We start from the raw sequence: 18907 nt of genomic DNA on the forward strand, positions 1-18907 counted from the left end.
GTCTCGCTAGATTGCAACCAGTAATACAGTATATACTCAGTAGTTCTGTTTTCATCAATATGTTTATCAGTCATACTACAGTATCGTATCTCCATATTTCATGGTTTAGTTTTTTCATAAATGAATGCTATTGTTCATCCTTTAACCACTTGAGCCCTATTATAATATGCATAAAAGTAGCGAAAATAGACAATCTACAAGCTCACAACACCTCGCATAGAAAAACGTTGTGAGGCCATTTCACAACGTTTTGGGGCGTTTTGTGCGATTTCTGAATTTCTTTGAAAATCCAAAATAGGGACGCCAAGTTGAAAGGGGTTAAGTCTGTCTGTGTTTTTATACATATTTAACCCAGTGAAAGCATCCGTGCCATTATAGCATTGGCTATTCAAAAATAGCAGATATACAAGCTCACAGCGTGTCACTCCGAGCCATTCGTGCCACGCTGCGAGCTTGTACATATGCTATTTTTGATAAAAAATCTTGAAAGTGTGAGAACTACTGATTTAGACTGCATTTGTAGAATTGGCCTCAGGTCTTCATGGGTTAACCAATGAAAAGTACTAACACAAGCTTGTGACTAAATAATAACCACCCCCCCTTTCCTTAAAAAATTACAATTTTTGGACATATACGATCATCAGCGACAACATGCCATCATGTAATCTGGCCTTGTGTTTTATGTACCGAGTGCTATGTAAAGAAAGACAGGGTGCTTATTGTGTGCTTTAAGAAGTAAAGACTTTACATTGACCTGTTTTCACTGTATGTAGCCATCAAATAAAACGTAATCTCAAAATGCACAGATCATATATAACTTGTTTACGACGTTGGACAGTTCAGTATGTATTTAACAAGCCTCTCCCCTAAAGCTGGAGCCAAAAGCCAAAAGTGTGTGAGGTTATGAAAGGATACTACTCCATGCACACTGAAATGAAATTATTTTGTTTTAGTTTTTTTTTAACAGTCAGAATATGCTTTATTGCAGTGCTAAAACTTTTCAAATATTCCTCATGTTTATTACTTAATTCTCCACAAAGTATCGCTTGTTTTTTTACACATACACTACATCGTCTCTGTCGGGTGGAAATGTCCAAAACTGTTACTTTTCAGGATTCAAATTCAAACACATCAAAAGCAGCAGATCTACAAGCTCAACGCGGCACGTTGTGAGCTTGTGGAGCTGCTACTTTTGTGTGACGCTGTAGTGTAATCAAGTAGAGCGTTAATTTACGAAAAACACAAAAAGTTTAAATATGGCCCGATAGCAACGACATATAGTACATACATGTACACTGTTGCTGTCGGGCAGAAACTTCTTACTGTATGTCCATATTTTTTTTTGGGGTGTTTTTCGTAAATTAACGCCCTACTTGGTCATACTAGTACTACAGCGTCACACAAAAGTAGCAAAAGTGGCAGATCTGCAAGCTCGATCTGCTACTTTTGCTATTTTAGAATTTGAATCCTGAAAACCAACAGTTCTGTCCACCCGACAGAGACTATATAGTACATGTACACTGTACCTGTAAAATACGATGAGCTGGGCAATTCTGCAGGGAGCTCCCCCCTGCTGGCTGTTGCACAGGAGACCACGGTTAACACTTTACTTGCCACAGTCGCCAAACTGTTCACTTTGAAATTGATGTGTACAGCATGTGGCCGAGGACCCCCATTTAAAATATGTTTCCCGGGACGAAATTATGGTCAAAAAATTAAGTAGGGGCTTGGACCGCTGGCGCAGTGGACCTAGGCTACAATGTAGCCTGACAGTGTGTCGCGGGTTCGAGTCCCGATCCCGACGACCTTTGCTGTGTGTCACCCCCCATCTCTCTCTCCCCATTTCCTGTCAGCCTACTGTCCTATCTATAAAGGCATAAAAAGCCCCCCCCCCCAGAAAAAAATAAGTAGAGCTTAAGTGCTTCAACTGTTTTTTCTATAGGGGACCCCCTTGAACCCCCTCAAGGACCCCTGGGGGGTCCCTGAACCACACTTTGAGAAGCAGCGCTCTAAAAGCGCTAGCATCACCGGACAAGGATAACCCTGTCCTGTCAGCCGTTGTTTTCCCTCACCGACCCCCCTCTCCCAACCCCCCGACCCCCCCCCCCCCCCCCCCCACGTTTACGAACAGGATCTGCCCCAGCAGCGCGGCTCAGACAGTTTACGTCAGACAAACAGCAAAGCGCCTGTATCACGAGAGGCCCCTGTCTTTCCTGCCAGCAGCAAAGCATCTCTTCTGGAACAGGAAGGAAGGGGAGGGAGGGATCGATAGATGTGATCTGCGTCTTGGCCCAGCACTATCTTGTGGTGCCGCTGGAGCGCGGGGGGCTCATGTTGTCGTAGTGGAGTGAGCTCATGGCTTTATAAAGACTACAGTGACATCGCTGGTGGAGCAGCGGCTAAATATAATCCCTCTGCTGGAGACTGAAAAACTTAATTGCCCGGGCCGCTGAGCAGCATGGACCATATCCCCCTCCCACCCCTCCTCCTCCCCCTACAGTGGTAACCCGGCACCAGCTCTAGGCCTACGGACTATTGATCTTGGGCCCTCACTCTCCATATAAACGGCAGATTTATACTTAGCTGCGCGCCGGTGTCTAGTACCGGAAACAGCGGATCTACAAGCTCACAGTGGGTTCCTGCTGCGACACGCTGTGAGCTTGTAGATCGGCTATTTTCGGTGTGAGACACGGTGCTGAAACCGAGTATAACTCTCGGTCTTGAGCACGATAAACAGCTCTCACTACAGTACGTCTCTCTTTCTCTCCCTCTCTCTCACACACGTGCGTACGCATGCGTGCGTGCACGCACACGCACACACACACACACACAATTCTCTGTATCCCTCTACCCCTCTCACATGCACACACACAAACACAGAGTATATATATATACACACACACACACACACACACACACACACACATTCTCTTCTCTGTATCTCTCTCTCTCTCTCTGGTCTCTCGTCGTCTTTTCTTCTGTTTGTCTGTCTCCTCTCTTCCTTCGCTTTTGTTTGCTTCCATAGATCTGCACATCATAAATCTCTGTCAGCCTCTCCTGAGCGTCTGGCACGTCTGTTAATAAAGACCCCTCCCCACACACCCCTACACCCCCCTCCCTTCTTCTCCCCTCAGGTTCCCACCACCCCCCATCCTCTCAGACGGAGCAGGACTAATGAATGAGAAAAAACTCCAAAATTAGGGGCTTCTCCCAGACATAGATTACAATGGGTCCCTATGGAGAGCCGGGCCAGCCTCCAACCAAACTACAGCCAGCCACTCGCGTCTCGTATTGTACATGCTTCCAGCGGTCATATTCCGCCTTGAACACAAACGCATTGACTCACATCCTCGCGCGCACACACATGCACGCGTGCGCACGCATGCACACACACACACACACACACACACGCGCGCGCACACACACACACACACACACACACTCTTGCTCAAACCCTAACCCACACACATGCATGAGTGCGTACCCACCCCCCCCCCCACACACACACACACACACATATACATATTGCCCCAAGGGTCGTTTGCCCCCATATTCCCTGGATGGTCATTAACCTGGAACCAGTTATACAGAGAGGCGTCCTCCATATTTCAGCTCACTATGTTTTGGAGTCTCCATTTACTCCCTCCCCAAGAGCCCCCCACTACACCCCCCCCCCCCCCCCCCCCCAACTACCACCACCACCACAGTCATGCCCCCCCCCCATTCCATTTTCATTTACATGTTCCCATGTGAGAACACACACACACACACACACGCTTGGTGGTACGAATGTATTTCTGTGGCTGTGGGGTTGCTGGCATGTAGTTTTTTTTCGTCTCTCTCTCCCCAAATGAGTCTGTGGCTGCATGTGTGTCGGATCGGTAAGAGGTGGCAGTAGCCCCTGGAGAAGAGGTCAGCGTGGCAGCTGCCAGTGGGCTCTGGCTGTGGTGGGGAGGCTGAGTTGGGCTCAGGAAAGGTCTGTCAGGAGCTAATTGAGTTCGTCCTACCCGCGCTGACTCTGGGGCCAGTGGCTTATCAGGCCACATCGCCTGGGGCCCTCCAGACAGATCTGCCCCTACCGGGGCATCTGATATCACCGTCACCCTGCTGTGGATGTCAACCCCCCCCACACCCCACACCCCCATCCACCCCCCGTTTTCCCCTCCACTCACCCAGTCTGATCATGTAGCACAGGGCTGACACTTTGGGATGAGGTTAGCGAATGTTCTAAAACCATGTTTTTGGCATCTGGCATCGTTGTGAGTGAAAAGGACACCAGGAATTTACTCACGCTTTGGGGCGAGCTTCTACCCGTAGGTTTGTGTGGTGCTGTCCGCGTGTGATCTGGGGGAGAGCCAGGGACAAGGGGGCTACGGAGGATTGTTACTATTCAGAACAGTGGGGAGACATTAGTATCCCACTGTAGTGAGCAGAAGCTCTCGGCAGAAATACCCTACAAATTGGCTCAATTAGATCCTCTGGTTTCCGTGTTCGTAGGACAGCGTCGGACAGTGTTTCCGAATTTCGCTTGCAGGAGGAGAGGGAAGTGCTGAGATGTGCGTTACGAGCGCTCCTCAGTTCCCCGCTCGGAAATAGAGAAGCAGAGAATGTGAACTGGCCTCCCAGATCATTGGGCCAGCTAATCCCGGTCACGGCAGCAGTGGTAGAATGATATTAGGGATCTGGGAACGCTGTTAGCAGGGCCAGGTGGAATCAGATTAAAACCAAAATGCGCAGTGTGCTTTTGCGGGCCCATAACCCACCACTCAGCATGAATTTTGATCGGTACAAAGGGAACAGAAGGAGGAGGAACACGGAGAGAGAAAGGGAAGAGGGGGAGATACTGTATCTTTGACGAGCACTGCTCCTTTGGGCAGCCAGGCAGCAGAATTTGAAAAGCTCTTACCTTGAGGAAGGGAGAACTATAGATTTTATAGCATCAAGTCTCTGTCAGTTCAGCAGACCTTTTTCCTTCTCTTGTTCGGTCTGTCTGTGTAGCACACACGCTAATTAGCACCTGCTCCACATATTGAATTATTTATTGGTACTACTGCCGCTGTCAAACTATTTAATGTTCATAATTCATTTTCCCCATACAATTGTATTTATAGATTCAATTTGGACCTGTCCCATTTGAGAATACGAATATTTATAGAAATATTTCAGACTATTTGATTAATATGCCGGGTTCAAGTGGTTAGTATTCCTTCAGTATCATTAATCAATATATGCAAGCTTGTTAAAAACATAAGCAGAGCAGTAGTATAACGTGTCATAGCAGAATGAGTTAAGGGGGTTCTAGCCCGCACATTTATTATAAATGACCACAGAGAGCTGGAGGGGAAACAGTTAAGACACTTATGCAATTATGCTAAGTGTCACCCTTAAGACGACCTTTGAACCGGGGTTAAGCTTACTCTGAATTTGTGAAATAAAAGCTAAATGGAGCCATCTTGCGCCCCAGCGTTTTAATATATAGCCTTTAATAAGCCGAGTGCAGGTGCCCTATCGTACAGGTGCACATATCCATCTGAAACAGAGAACATAAAGCAGATGAACACAGAGCCGTGCATTAATTTATGTGGATGCAATCTGCATTCATTATCAAGAGGGGAAAGTTCTATTTTTGAAAGGCATGAAATGAAACCACGTTTCTCTCCACAAGGACATTTAGCAGAGGAGAGGAGGAGAGTGCAATTGGGCAATTTTTAATCTAGAAAATCCACACAAAAACGGCTTGTTTTATTTTAACAAACGGCAAATATTTATTTTAGTGCGCTTGTTTAAACGTCTTCATAGTTACTGAGAGAAATACTGAAAATTGAGTGCCATGGTCTCCAGCAAAATGGTACTTGTATAAGTTTTTATATATAGGTTTTATATTGTGTAGGCTTTATATCGAAACGAGAATTCCAGAAGTGCTCAGCCAAAGGGCTTATTCCACAAGGTCACCGGTTTTAACAGGGGGCATTTTTTATTATTTATTTTAGCAGTTAACCTTTTTGTGAATTTCCAGAGGTGTTGGGCACCTGGAGCTCCAATGAATATACATGACAGTAGGGAGGGGAAACCCGGGAATGAGATTTAATTTGACACGCTGACCCCCATCTCCACGGCCCCAGGAAGCCAGGGTGAAGAAATAAGGCTGACCTGCTGACCCCTGGGCCTGAACCCCACCGTCACCCACCCTTACAATTAAATCAGACGGAGGGAGGGGACCGGCGGTCCGGCCGGCCGATAGGGGATACGGAGGAGGCCTCTCTCGCTCTCGTATCTCCTCTCCAGCACTCCTTAAGACAGACATCTGTCCACTCGCCAAGACAGAGAAGCTGCTGGGGAACGTCCCCGTCTCCCGGTGCTGATGGTAAACTGACATGTCAAGTATGTAAACATTACCATTAGTTGGCAATATGCTAATGGCACTAATATGCTAAGGCAGAACTTGGCCTGTCTAGCTGCCACTCACTAGGAGCCCCTGTGTCTGAATTTGCATAAGCCATGCAAGGCTCAATTTTGTTAATGTAGGCGGTGCTGGTGACCTTTCACCCCCAGAGCGGTACCTAAATCAGCAGTGTGTGTGTGTGTGTGTGTGTGTGTGTGTGTGTGTGTGTGTGTGTGTGTGTGTGTGTGTGCGTACGTATGCTTGTGACCTCGCCTTGACCCTGACAAGTCACTATGTCTACACAGCGTCCCCAATACATTGAGTTATCCATCTCTTCCATCACTCCACCTCTTCAATTCACTCTGTTTGCTGAGCAGAAATGGGGGCCGCTGGGTTGGGAGGCAGAAAGGAGCTCTTCTCCGATGCATTTTCAAGTTAGAGGTGATGGAGCGCGGCAGAAATACATCTGTATGGGCAAAGAGGTGGGGCCGTGGGGTTTAGGAGTGCATTTTCTGGCCCCGGCCAGAAAGCTGCACTTTACTCTGCACACGGTACAGCATCAGATTATATATGTGCTCCAAAATACAGTTATTAGGCAGACGGTGAAAAAGTCAATATCCTGCCGTCATGTTTCCTTTTGCCTGACTGCTGACTCAAGGAGACAAGCCAAGGTCCACTATCCATTCTTAACTATGGATATGCTTCTGTATTGAAATGATTTGCCCTGTGAACAGTATTCTCTCTCTCTCTCCCTGTCTCTCTCTCTCCCTGTCTCCCTCTCTCTCTCTCTCTCTCTCTCTCCAATCTACATCTATCTATCTAACCTACATGTATCTAGTATATATGTATATATCCATCTACCTACCTACAGGTATCTATCTATCTTTACTGTGTGAGTGTGTGTGTGTGTGTGTGTGTGTGTGTGTGTGTGTGTGTGTGTGTGTGTGTGTGTGTGTGTGTGTGTGTGTGTGTGTGTGTGTGTGTGTGTGTGTGTGTGTGTGTGCAGCTGCTGTGCTGTGTGGCTAATGAGGTGCTAAGGATCCTTCTGGTTGGTTCAGTGGTTCATAGGGAAGGTTAGGACACATGCGGGTCTAGGAGACATCCGGTAGTGTAGTGTGAGAGGAAGAGGAGAGGGGACAGTGAAGGAAACACAGACAGCATCACATCTCATATGAGGATGTGTCCGATGTGAGGCCAGAGTGTGACTGTGAGGAAGGACTACTGTGGTTTGACCATATACACTGTTATGAGGTTTTGTGTTTTATTTTTTACCTCTGATAGGAATAATTGTACAGAACCCTGCATTTCATGATTTTCAAAAAATAACCGAAAATGCCTCCTTTTAGTTGTAAACAAAATATGATACAAAATTGTTGCTGTCAGGCAGAAAACCTGTACAGTATGTCCAAAACATTAACTTTTCAGGACATGGAAAACATAACCTGTATTCCAATGTAGATATTAAGTATAGATTTTTTCTTTTTCAAAAATAGTGAAAATACCCGATTTCCAAGCTCACAACGTGTCGCATCACGATGTGCAGTGAGCTTGTACACTATTTTCACTTCTTTTGAAATATGGAGGTTTCTGCCCAACATCCTAAACAGCTGTTTTTTTTGCAACATTTTTGAAAAATCTTGACACACAAATCTCCTCTTCTGGGTGTCCCTGGCACAAAACATTTTCAGATGGGGGTCCATGGCCATATATATACGTATATCAATTTGGGGGTCTTTGGCATGAAAAAGTTTGAGAACTACTGATTTAGAAGGCATTTGTAGAATCGGCCTCAGGTCTTAATGGGTTAAATCAATTTACAGAAGTCTGCTAATCAGCCCTTCTCTCTCACCACCCCTCCCCCACCCCCATCCCCGCCTTCCCCCACCTGTCCAATGCACCCCCCCCCACCCCACCTCAGGCTGCTGAATAGAATGGCCGCTGATGACCGGCACCTGCCCTCCAGCTGCGGGTCGTACATCAAGACGGAGCCTTCCAGCCCCTCCTCGGTCATCGACACGGTCAGCCACCACAGCCCCAGCGGCAACTCGGACGCCAGCGGGGGCTATGTCAGCGCCATGAACAGCCACTCCAACGGCCTGGACTCGCCGCCCATGTTCACTCCCGGCGGGCTCGGAGCGGCCGCGTGCCGCAAGCGCTACGACGACTGCTCGAGCAACATCATGGAGGATTCGCCCATTAAGTGCGAATACATGTTGAACTCCATCCCCAAGAGGCTGTGCCTGGTCTGTGGAGATATAGCCTCGGGGTATCACTACGGCGTGGCTTCGTGTGAGGCCTGCAAAGCCTTTTTTAAAAGGACAATACAAGGTATTTTCCCCTCCTCTCAACCCCCCCCACACACACACACACACACACACCTCCTCCCGCAAACACCCGTCAACACACTCGGTACGAGGGAATCCATCCGCCCCACAGCCACCAACCCCCTCCCCCCTTACCGTTACCGCACCGCCAGACACAAAAACACTCTCCGAGGCGAGGCGTCTCTCGTGCAAACACACTCCGTCACCCCCGGTGCGAGTGATTCACGATGCCGAGAGTCACTTCGTACTGTACCAGGCTTTTGTTTGTACCTCCTGAGACAAAGAATGTTAAAAAGGAGAGCCATTTTGGTGTTGTCCCCCTAACACAATTCCCTCTCCAAAATAGTAGAGAATCAGACAATGCACACAGTGAAATCCTGAGTGTTCATTTAACTCTGAGAGTGTGAAAACTGAACCAAATGGACCCGTAAAGGTTCCGTTTTCACATTAAATTAAACACTGAGGACTTTACTGTGTAGACAATCAGACAGCATACAGTGCACAGCGCACCTTACCAAAAATAAATCCCACGCAATTAATCATGGTAAAGTAGAAAATATTTTTCCATAGCTTCTGTACTATTCTCAATAGGGATATTTCGACTCATTCGCTGATGAAAATATGACATCATCAGCCAGGGTCAGACTAGGGAGGGGGGCGGGAATTGTAGGTATAAGGGCCGTGACATCATCATCAGGAGTCAGATTTGGTAGAGTGTGAGGGCTGTTTGCCCACATGCCTTAGGGGGCTCGGAATGTGTGCTTTATTATTCCTGTCTTGTACTGCGTGTGCGCGACATGAGTGTGTGTGTGTGTGTGTGTGTGTGTGTGTGTGCGCGCGCATGCGTGTGTATGTGCATGCCTGTGTATGTATATATATGTGTGTGTGTGTGTGTGTGTGTGTGTGTGTGTGTGTGTGTGTGTGTGTGTGTGTGTGTGTGTGTGTGTGTGTGTGTGTGTGTGTGTGTATGTATATATATGTGTGTATGTGTCTGTATATGTGTGCGTGTGTGCCTGGGGAGCAGGGTGCGCTTCCGTATCTGCATGGCATGATGCATCACAGCTACCCATTAGAGAAGCAATGAAAGGCCCCCCCACTGCGAAGCACTGTGCTCTGTCCCAGATTAATCAGGGAGACGGAGATATTATTGAGCCAGGAAAAAATCACTGCACACACCAGACACAGCTGCCCAGGTCTGAGCCTCGTCTTCTTAGCACTGGAAGACAACGCAATGAGAGCTGTCAGGATGCCAACATTAATGTAGAAAATGTGAAAAAAAACATACATCATTCATACGCTTTGCATTCTCTTTAACATAGTGGTTTTCAAACTTTTTCATGTCAAGGACCCCCATCTGAAAATATGTTGTGCCAGGGACCCCCAGAAGCAAAGATTTGCGTTAAACATGTTCGCCTTTTAAAAAAAAGATTTAATGATTCGCACACATTTTCAAGATTTTTCTAAAATAGCAGATACAAGCTCATAGCGCGGCACTCTGTGCCACGCTATGAGCTTGTATACCTGCTATTTTTGAAAAGCCAAAGTATAACTATAACTAACGCTTTATTAACTAATTTTGCTGGGGACCCCCTGGTACCCCCCAAGGACCCCTGGGGGTCCCCGGACCCCACTTTGGGAACCAATGCTTTAAGCAAAATTAGCCCAATGTTATTAACAATGTTATTTAATGTACATGCAATATTTAGGCAAAAGCATACTCCTGCACAGTAAAAAAAAATCCTCAAAATCCTTAATTTATCCATTTGTAACATACAAGATTTGTATGTCTAAATGCAACTAGAGACTCTGGGAGTGTACACATGTAACCAAATGGACCCCTAGACGGGTCAATTTTGGCTGCATCTGTACACTCCCGGAGTTAAATGAACACAGAGGATTTCAGTGTGTGTATATAACCCTGAAATGGTGCATTATGTGCAGTGCAGGGCTGCCGCCATTCTAGGTGTTGATTTTGGACCTTGCAGCCCTATCAGGTTTAGACAGTCTATGTACTGTTTGCAGGCAAACAAAAGCATTAAGCCAAATCCTCCTGTTTACCCGTGCTGCCATCAGCAATCGTGTCTATTGACAAAAGATGAATATTTTCTCTCAAGTAACATAACTGGGGCTTTTGTCCTCTCGTTTAAAACACACTGACGGCAACACAATGGAACAGAAAGGAGGGAGAGAGAGAGAGAGAGGGGGGGGGGGGTGGGGGGAGACGTCTTAAGTGGAGCAATGGCCCAAACAATTAAGAGGGAGGTACATGAAAGAAAACAGAAAAGAGAAAAAAAACTGAAAGTGCTTTTCCCTTTTTTAACCCCCTTTCTTTCCACCCCTCACTTTGCATTGTCGATTTGAAATCCCTCTCTTTCTCCTCTTGGAGGCCTGCCTGTAATGGAGCTAATCTGCCGTCGTTTGTCCGAGCCACAGGAGTTTTGTCAATAACAATCAGCGTTTGGAAAGTGTAATTAAGGCCGAGGCTTTTCATTAGGAGGAAGGGAGGGGGCCGGTCTCCGGGGACGGGCACGCCAATTAGAAACTCAGGCACGCGTCGCCGGGTAATTTCAGGGAAAGGAGGAGGAGAAAAAAAAAAAAACAGGACTTCTTTTAGATTGGAGAGGGACCCGGCTGCTCTTTCAGAGGAGTGGAGGAGAGAGGCTTAATGGCATAATAATCAGACAGAGGAGACAGGAGGACATGGGGCTGGGACTTTTTTGGGGAGGAGGAGGGGAGGTGAAAGCCTTCCGAAATGATAAAAGAAACACACGCGGCCTGACTGCAGGAGGAGAGCGGCGGCAGTAAATAGCAGCCAGGCTCGTGGTGGAGCCCTTGAACGAATGAGAGGGTGCCGTTGATGAGAACTGATTAATTAAAGGAATAACGAGGCAGTCAAGGGTGGAGTGTGAGACGGCCTCTCCTAATGAGAACAAAACAAAGGAGCTGTCTTTTACAGCCCTTTATCACATTGTTTTAAGATATAGCGCTAAGGGCAAGCAGCAACGTTAAGTTAACGGTGACTATGGACCGTATGCACTGTAAAGTGTACATTTAACACTGAGGGTGCACAAGTGGACCCTTTCAAGATTCTACAGTGTGCGTTCTCACTATGCGTATTGATGGACGTAACCCTCTTATTTACACTGGGACAACCTCTAGGAAGTAAATTCAATGTTTTTGCTCAACATTTTGTCATCATTTAAATTATTTCCTATCGTCACTCTTGGGCAGAAACGTGCTTCCAAAACCGTTGCTTTTCAGGAATAGGAAAAAATAACCTGTGTTCCAATGAATGTAGTTATTATTTAGGTACAAATGTGTTAATACTTTTAATTGGTTAAATATTTATAAAAATCCACTTAACCACACTCAACCTGGCATCTCTATTTTGACCATGTCATTATAGGTGAAAACTGTCCAAAATCTTTCAGAAATAACAAAAACAACAGAACTACAAGCTCACAACGTGTTGCATCTACTATTTGCTCATTTTGCTTGATACTGTCATATGATTAACTAGGCTATAAAATAGAGCATTCATTTATGAAAATAATGGAGATACAAGGTTTCTTACGATATGCTATACACCCAATTACATGTTATCATTATGTACAGTAGTATTTGTCAATTGCCAAAACAATTGGAATAGTAATAACATTTTACTGGTAAATCCTGGTACTGTAGCTCCACCAATTAGTGCAAATACCATTTAAACACAGACCTAACTGCAGTGTTATGGCTCATAAATTCTGTGGCACACGTAAAAAGAATGTTCAAAATTGTTTTTTGAGCTTGTAGATCAGCTATTTTCGAAAAAGCGTTCACATTTTCGCCCATAATTACATGCCCAAAATAGGGACGCCAGGGTTAAAGTGGTTCAGAATATATTTTTTTAACTACATTTTCTGCCAGAACATACTGTAGGGCCTACAGTATAAGAGTACTATATCAGTTTTTTTCTGTATGACCGAGGTATGTCTTCATTACTTCCTCTTCCTCTGGTTTGTTGAGGGGACCTGATGCCCTTACCTTTTCAACAAAAGCGGATGGCAAATCCATCTTATGTCACCTATTCATCCAGCGAAAAGCCCCTTGAACCCCTACATGGAGATAGTTACATTAGTCAAGACCTAGCCCAAATTAACGTCAACCTAGATCCCCATCCATCGCACAAATACCTCTGTTCTCATAGCCCCCTAATCGTGCCCACATCCCTGCACCACACGTGCCCCACCAATCAAAAACATAAATCTCTTATTGAACCATATTTTCTTCCCATTTTGAACCCAAGTGTAAAATTGCTTGAAAACCAACTGAACTCCGTGGCCCTCTTTTTTTTTATATGAAGTAATAGACCTTGACAGTAAGCCTGTAAAAGTCAGTTTAGATTTTGATGAGAAATACCTGCCATTTTACTGTAATTTACTTACAAGACCTGACTGTCCCCTCTGTGCCCTGGCATGGGTCCTGAAAAGCCATAAAATAAATTGAGACAGATACATATCAAGAGATGAAAGAGGGAAATCTTTTTCTTCTCCTTTCGTTCCATGATGTTATTCGTAACCATACCATAACCCCCTGTAACGGCAGATAAACCCCGGCATGGCGCTTTGGTTCAGGGGTTACCCTTCAAACGCTTGACTGAGCGCACATTAATAAATAGTCGTGTTAACCTCACCTTGCGGGCGCGAATCCAATTTTTGAGAAACGCCGCCTGTTTCATGGCATTCCGCGCGCATGCTTCGTTACTAATATCGGCGCACATTAACGGCTTTGAAATATATGGTGAACGCGGAGATGGAAAAAACAGATAATCCCCCCCACCCGCTGCCTTTTGTTGAGCTATGTGAAGCCCCTCCTGACACAAGATCAGACACACGGGGGGCTTGGAAGGGCAGGTGGACAGTGAGGGGCACTTATAGCGTGAATATTTGTGTCTTTGTTTATCTCGAGTGTGCCTTCTCAGAGAGCCAACACTGTTAACCACATGAACCCTAGCATCCCTATTCTGAGGGCGATTAATTCTGTGAATTAGCCAATCTACAAGCTCTTGTGAGCTTGTAGATAAGACTATTTTTGACGAAGACAATTGCTGTAGAGGGGGGGAAAAGGAGCGGACCTAGTGTAGAGCCCTGGGGGACTCTGGTCAACTAAGTATATATAGGGTTTAAGTGGTTAAGCGGCCCACCAGGTGTATGGCGTGCACGTGTCCCAGGCGAGAGAGAGAGAGGAATGAGAGAGGGAGGGGGAGAGAGAGAGAGAGAGAGAAAACACCCCTGTAAACAGGAGCGTCCCGAGGGACGGCCGGGGGTCAACGCAGCACTGTTGGTCTGGCAGGGAAACTGGCAGCACAGCACACACACCTGCCAACAATCTATCGGCTTTTTCCACGATAATATGAGATGAATCTCGGGAGACACGGTGACAATAGGATAAAACTGGCCCCGATTCGCTTCTTTTGAATGACAATCAAATTCGCTCGTTTGCGTGTATGTCTAAAATTGCTGAATCAATAACGAGTAGACGTACAATAAAGACAGCGTAGAGGGGGGGGGGGGAGAAACACCTCCAGTTAGATGAATTGATTCCAGCACACACGCTGGCACTGATTGCCTCCTCCCACAACAGATGGGAAACGGAGAGGATTATTATGGTCTGTTCCTGCTATGACAACAGAGGAAACAGGAAGGAGGAGAGACCGCCAGCGCTCATCATCAGTTTGTTTTCTAGCGCGATTTATACTTTGTTGTGCACAGGTGTCGCACGCCAGGAAACAACCAATCTACAAGCTCACAATGCGTCGTGCTGCGACGCGTCGTGAGCTTGTAGATCTGCTATTTCTGGCGCGCGACACCCGCGCACAATTTCGTATAAAACTCAGGCTTATCACACCTTTATTTACCCCCCAGTCCAGAAGAGATGAGGGGAATTAGCATAATGATTTCTAACCCAGATATAAGGCGGAATTTCTAATTATTTAGAACATCTTGGGACCCTCCACTTGATCTGTCCAATAATGTTAACATAATTGCATAAGTTGTCAATGCGGGGGTTGGAGGGGCTGCTTGGCGGAACGCTGCTAGAATATTATACAGCCCTTTGTATGTCTGTACAGAACCGTGGTGCGGGGGGTCAGCGGCGAGGAGCAGCGTGCGTGGAATGGGATGGAATCCCAATGTCCATGCTTAGGGATGCGTGTCTAGCAGCTATTATACTGTACAGCAGTGTTAATTTAACCCATTGAGACCTGAAGCAGATTCTACAAATGTCTTCTAAATCCCATCAGTTTTCTGAAAAACGTTTGTTTCTATATCAGTGGTGCTCAAACTTTTTCATGTCAAGGACCCCCAAAATTAGATTTTGGGGGTCTTTAGTATTTGGCTGCCGACCCCCATCTCAAAATATTTTGTTCCAGGGACCCCCAGAAGTAAATATTTGAGTTAAAAATCGCTTTAAAAGAATATACAGATGTGCCATTTCAAAACTTAAAATGTCCTGCCATCGCCAAGACAGTAAATTTTCAGGGGATTCCCAGGGCAATAAGAGGGACAAAGAAGGGCATTTAAAATGCTGAATCATTTTGATGATCACTGCTTTTATGATGCTAAATAATTTGAGCAACTGGTCAAGGACCTCTTCAAATCACCTTTCGCCTCATAATGAGTCTGACACCTTCTTCAACATACATTCTTTTGTTCTCATGTATATGGATGTCTGTTGAAGGGAAAAACGGGGGTGTGTAGTGACAACTTCTTTTCAGGGGCAAAACAGTGCATTTTTTAGGGCAAAACAGGGAGGAAAAAATGCATTTTCAGGGCAATTTCAGGGAAAGAACAGTAACGTGTGAAGTTTTGAAGTGGCACATCTGTATATATTATATTATATTATATATTCAAAGATTTGCACACATTTTCACGATTTTTAAAAAATAGCAGATCTACAAGCTCGTAGCGCAGCACTCAGCACACAGCGCTATGAGCTTGTAGATCTGCTATTTTTGAATAGCCAAAGTGTAAAATGCTTTTTAGCTCAAATAGAAAAATGACAGAGATGCGTTCCAGTTCTTAATGGGTTCATTTAACTCGGATAGTGTACAAATAGAACTAAATGGACCCGTAAATGTGTGCACTCTGAGTGAAATTAACACGTGGGGATTTTACTGTGTAGGTACAAAATGAGAAATGTGTGCATTTTGGGGTAATGTGCTCTGAGTACAAATGGCAGCACTGATTTACGTGTTCATACAGTATACAGTGCTGTATGTCTTTGGCTATATGGCAGCAAAGCAAACCCTTCTGTTGTACCCAATTCAGATCATTTAATTAAAATGTTACATTACCCGCCATCGCTTCTATGAAAGTCCATTTCTATGAAAGTTCTACATTGACAAGGAAATAAAAACAAGCTTAATGGCTAAGTTTGGGGTTGGGGGAAATACCAATGTCAAAAAAATCTTAAAGCCATACAAAATGGAATGATTCAAATTCCTACCATTACAGCATGCTAAAGAGACCATTACGCTGAAACCCCTTTATTGAAAACCCTTGAATACAGTAAAATGTAGGGAATCGGACAAAAGCGGAGGGATTGACTCCCATACCCTGCCCTTTCTGTTTGCTAATGCTAGAGTAGGAGTAGAACCAGCTTTTTATTGTGTAGCAATGAAACTCTCTTTCATTGTGGCGTCCTGGAATCAGACGCTGAAGTGGTTCAGCTGAATAATGCATAAGGCCGCTCGCCTGTACACTATGTAAATAGTCAACAATGGCTACAGTGGTAACAACAGGCTTGGGTCTGCTGGAGTATTATGTAAAGTGGCCGGGGGCTGCGTGTCCGGTTCTCTAGCCTGCTATTGAGGCAGTGGCAGGCCCCTCGGAGCGCAGGGGGACACGGCCCTGCGCCCGGGGCCCGGAGGGGACACGTGCAGAATTAATGAGGCCAATTTAGCGCGGGGGCCACAGTGGCGTCTACCGAGGGGTCCTGGAGGACTATACCGTATAGCCTACCTTTCCCAACCTCTCCATTCCACCTTACCTCGGCCCCCGCGAGCACTGGAAGTTACCTTGTCGCTGGAGGACACCTCGGCCTAGTCGAGCACCGCTGAAAATGGGCTCCGTAGGATATGATTAACAGGTGCCCGTGACTGGCTGGCAAAACATGATTTATTATAGGCCGCTGAACACAACGGAGTGTACACACTGATGTTCATTACATCAGTGGCAGCACCCCAAGGTCCACGTTAGGTTTTGGAAATTGGTGAAATGCCCCCCATATACTGTAATATTGGGCATATCTTTAATTGCTCTGGACAAAGAGAACCTTAATATTTTTGCCAGTAATACAGTACATTGTGACGTTGTCCTTTTGCAAATAGGTCAACATGAGTGTGTTCTGTTTCTCCTTCTCAGGCAACATAGAATACAGCTGTCCTGCCACAAACGAGTGCGAGATCACAAAACGGAGACGCAAGTCCTGTCAAGCATGTCGCTTCATGAAATGTCTCAAAGTGGGGATGCTCAAGGAAGGTAAGACGATCAACTACAGTGTTGTTATTGTTGTTTGGTAAAGTACACAGTAAAATCCTTAGTGGTAATTTATCCATTTGTAACGCAGAGACTGAACATTTTTTTTCAAATTTGTACACTCTCAGGGTTAAATTCACTCTCGGGATTTTACTGTCTAGGCATGTTTTTTATTACACAGACTATTATTTTAAGGAAAATGTCCGTTGACGTGACCGGGAGTTTACCCCAGGATACTGCACCATCCCACGCTTATAGGGAATACTGCACCGTGAGGATAGCCATCTCTGCAAAGTCCCAGACTGTCCTACAGTACATCCGATGAGCACCAGATCAGTGGTCTCTCGGCAGTCGAGCGTGAGAGAGATGCATGCAGCGGGGGCCGGCAACTGATCCCAGTACCCCCTGTCCTCCCCCCTACCAACACAGCAGTAAATAATGTGCAGTTGAGCTGGGGACAGAAATATGCTGAATAGGTCGATCCCGCCGTCTGAGTAATAGAAATGTAACAGTATTCCGACTGGAAGGGCTCAGGCAGGGTCCCTGAACACACGCTCGGCACGGTCTCAGCTCTCCGCGGCGTATTGATCCACTAAATGTTTTCCGAACATCTCAGCTCTCTTCCTGTGGATGGTTTTTTAAAGTCACTCCAGCGGGGAATTCAGTGACAATTAAACATGCTGCCGATGGATTTCTTCGACTGGGTTTCTCTCCAACCAGCCCAGCCCGTCCCGCCCCACCGGGCCCCCTGAGACCCCTGGGCAGCTCTTTCGGGGGAGGCCCCTAATGCATCAGTGTGTATGTTCTCCCCTGCCTCCCTCTCTCTCTGTCTCTCTCTCTCTCGCTCTCTCTCTCTCACTTGTTGGTTGCTCCAAAAAAGCCAGACAGATGAATAATGAAAGATGTGTGGTTTGGGGGGTGAGGAGGCGGTGTTATATTTATTCAAGTCTCCACTGGGAGTGCCTCAGAGCCTCTGTGAGGCAATAACATGTTATTGTTATTTTCTTTCTTTTTTTTTTTTTCCTTTTTGCTTTCCTGGAGTGTTGAGTGTGGGTCAAGTGGCACTTGACCCACACTCAGTTTGGTTTTACAAAGTATGATTATCGTTCCCTGCTGAACACGATACATTCAATAGTCTATGAATAAAAAGGGAATATTTTCGATGTACTGGAGGCTATAGCAGGAACAGCCATAATTTAACTTTAACATTTCAAACACCGTTTTCATACGCAAGTCATTTCTCTGGGTATTTTTGATTATAGTAGCCGAATTCCGGCAACCCTTCTGCCTTTCTCCACTAAGAATTCTCTGTCAAACTAAAGTGCAGGACAGACTCACATTTCCCCCGTTATTCATGGGAGAGTGGAATCTATAGATATATTTCTAGTCTCTGAGTGAAGCCACAGACGAGGCCCGTATGGATCTCAACACAGTAACAGAATCCCCTGGACTGCATGCAGCCAGATAAAGACACACAGCCAGAAAGACAGAGTAATCGCATTACTATCTGATGAAAAATTTATGCCAATATATCATCCTGGGGAATAAGAGACTACAAAAATATGTAGTCATGGCCATAAATGAATGACCAGTGTCAGGTCAAGGATTGTAAAAAAAAAAAAGAAAAAGGAGCGTAAAGCTCAAATATGCAGACTTATTCTAAGCCCAACGTTATAATG

At 45.7% G+C, this 18907-nt stretch overlaps 1 protein-coding gene across 1 annotated transcript in view; it reads left to right on the forward strand.

Moving 5' to 3' along the window:
- Positions 1-18907, forward strand: part of esrrb (estrogen-related receptor beta) — a gene marked incomplete at its 5' end in the record, with an annotated part of 58121 nt that overhangs the window by 8992 nt on the left and 30222 nt on the right. Inside the window, 2 exon segments of the mRNA XM_084044488.1 lie at positions 8301-8710; positions 17115-17231. Coding sequence (XP_083900614.1) covers positions 8301-8710; positions 17115-17231 — 527 coding nt within the window.

This window comes from Gymnoscopelus microlampas, assembly GCF_963454915.1.
Source record: "Gymnoscopelus microlampas genome assembly, chromosome: 20".
NCBI classification, from domain to species: domain Eukaryota; kingdom Metazoa; phylum Chordata; class Actinopteri; order Myctophiformes; family Myctophidae; genus Gymnoscopelus; species Gymnoscopelus microlampas.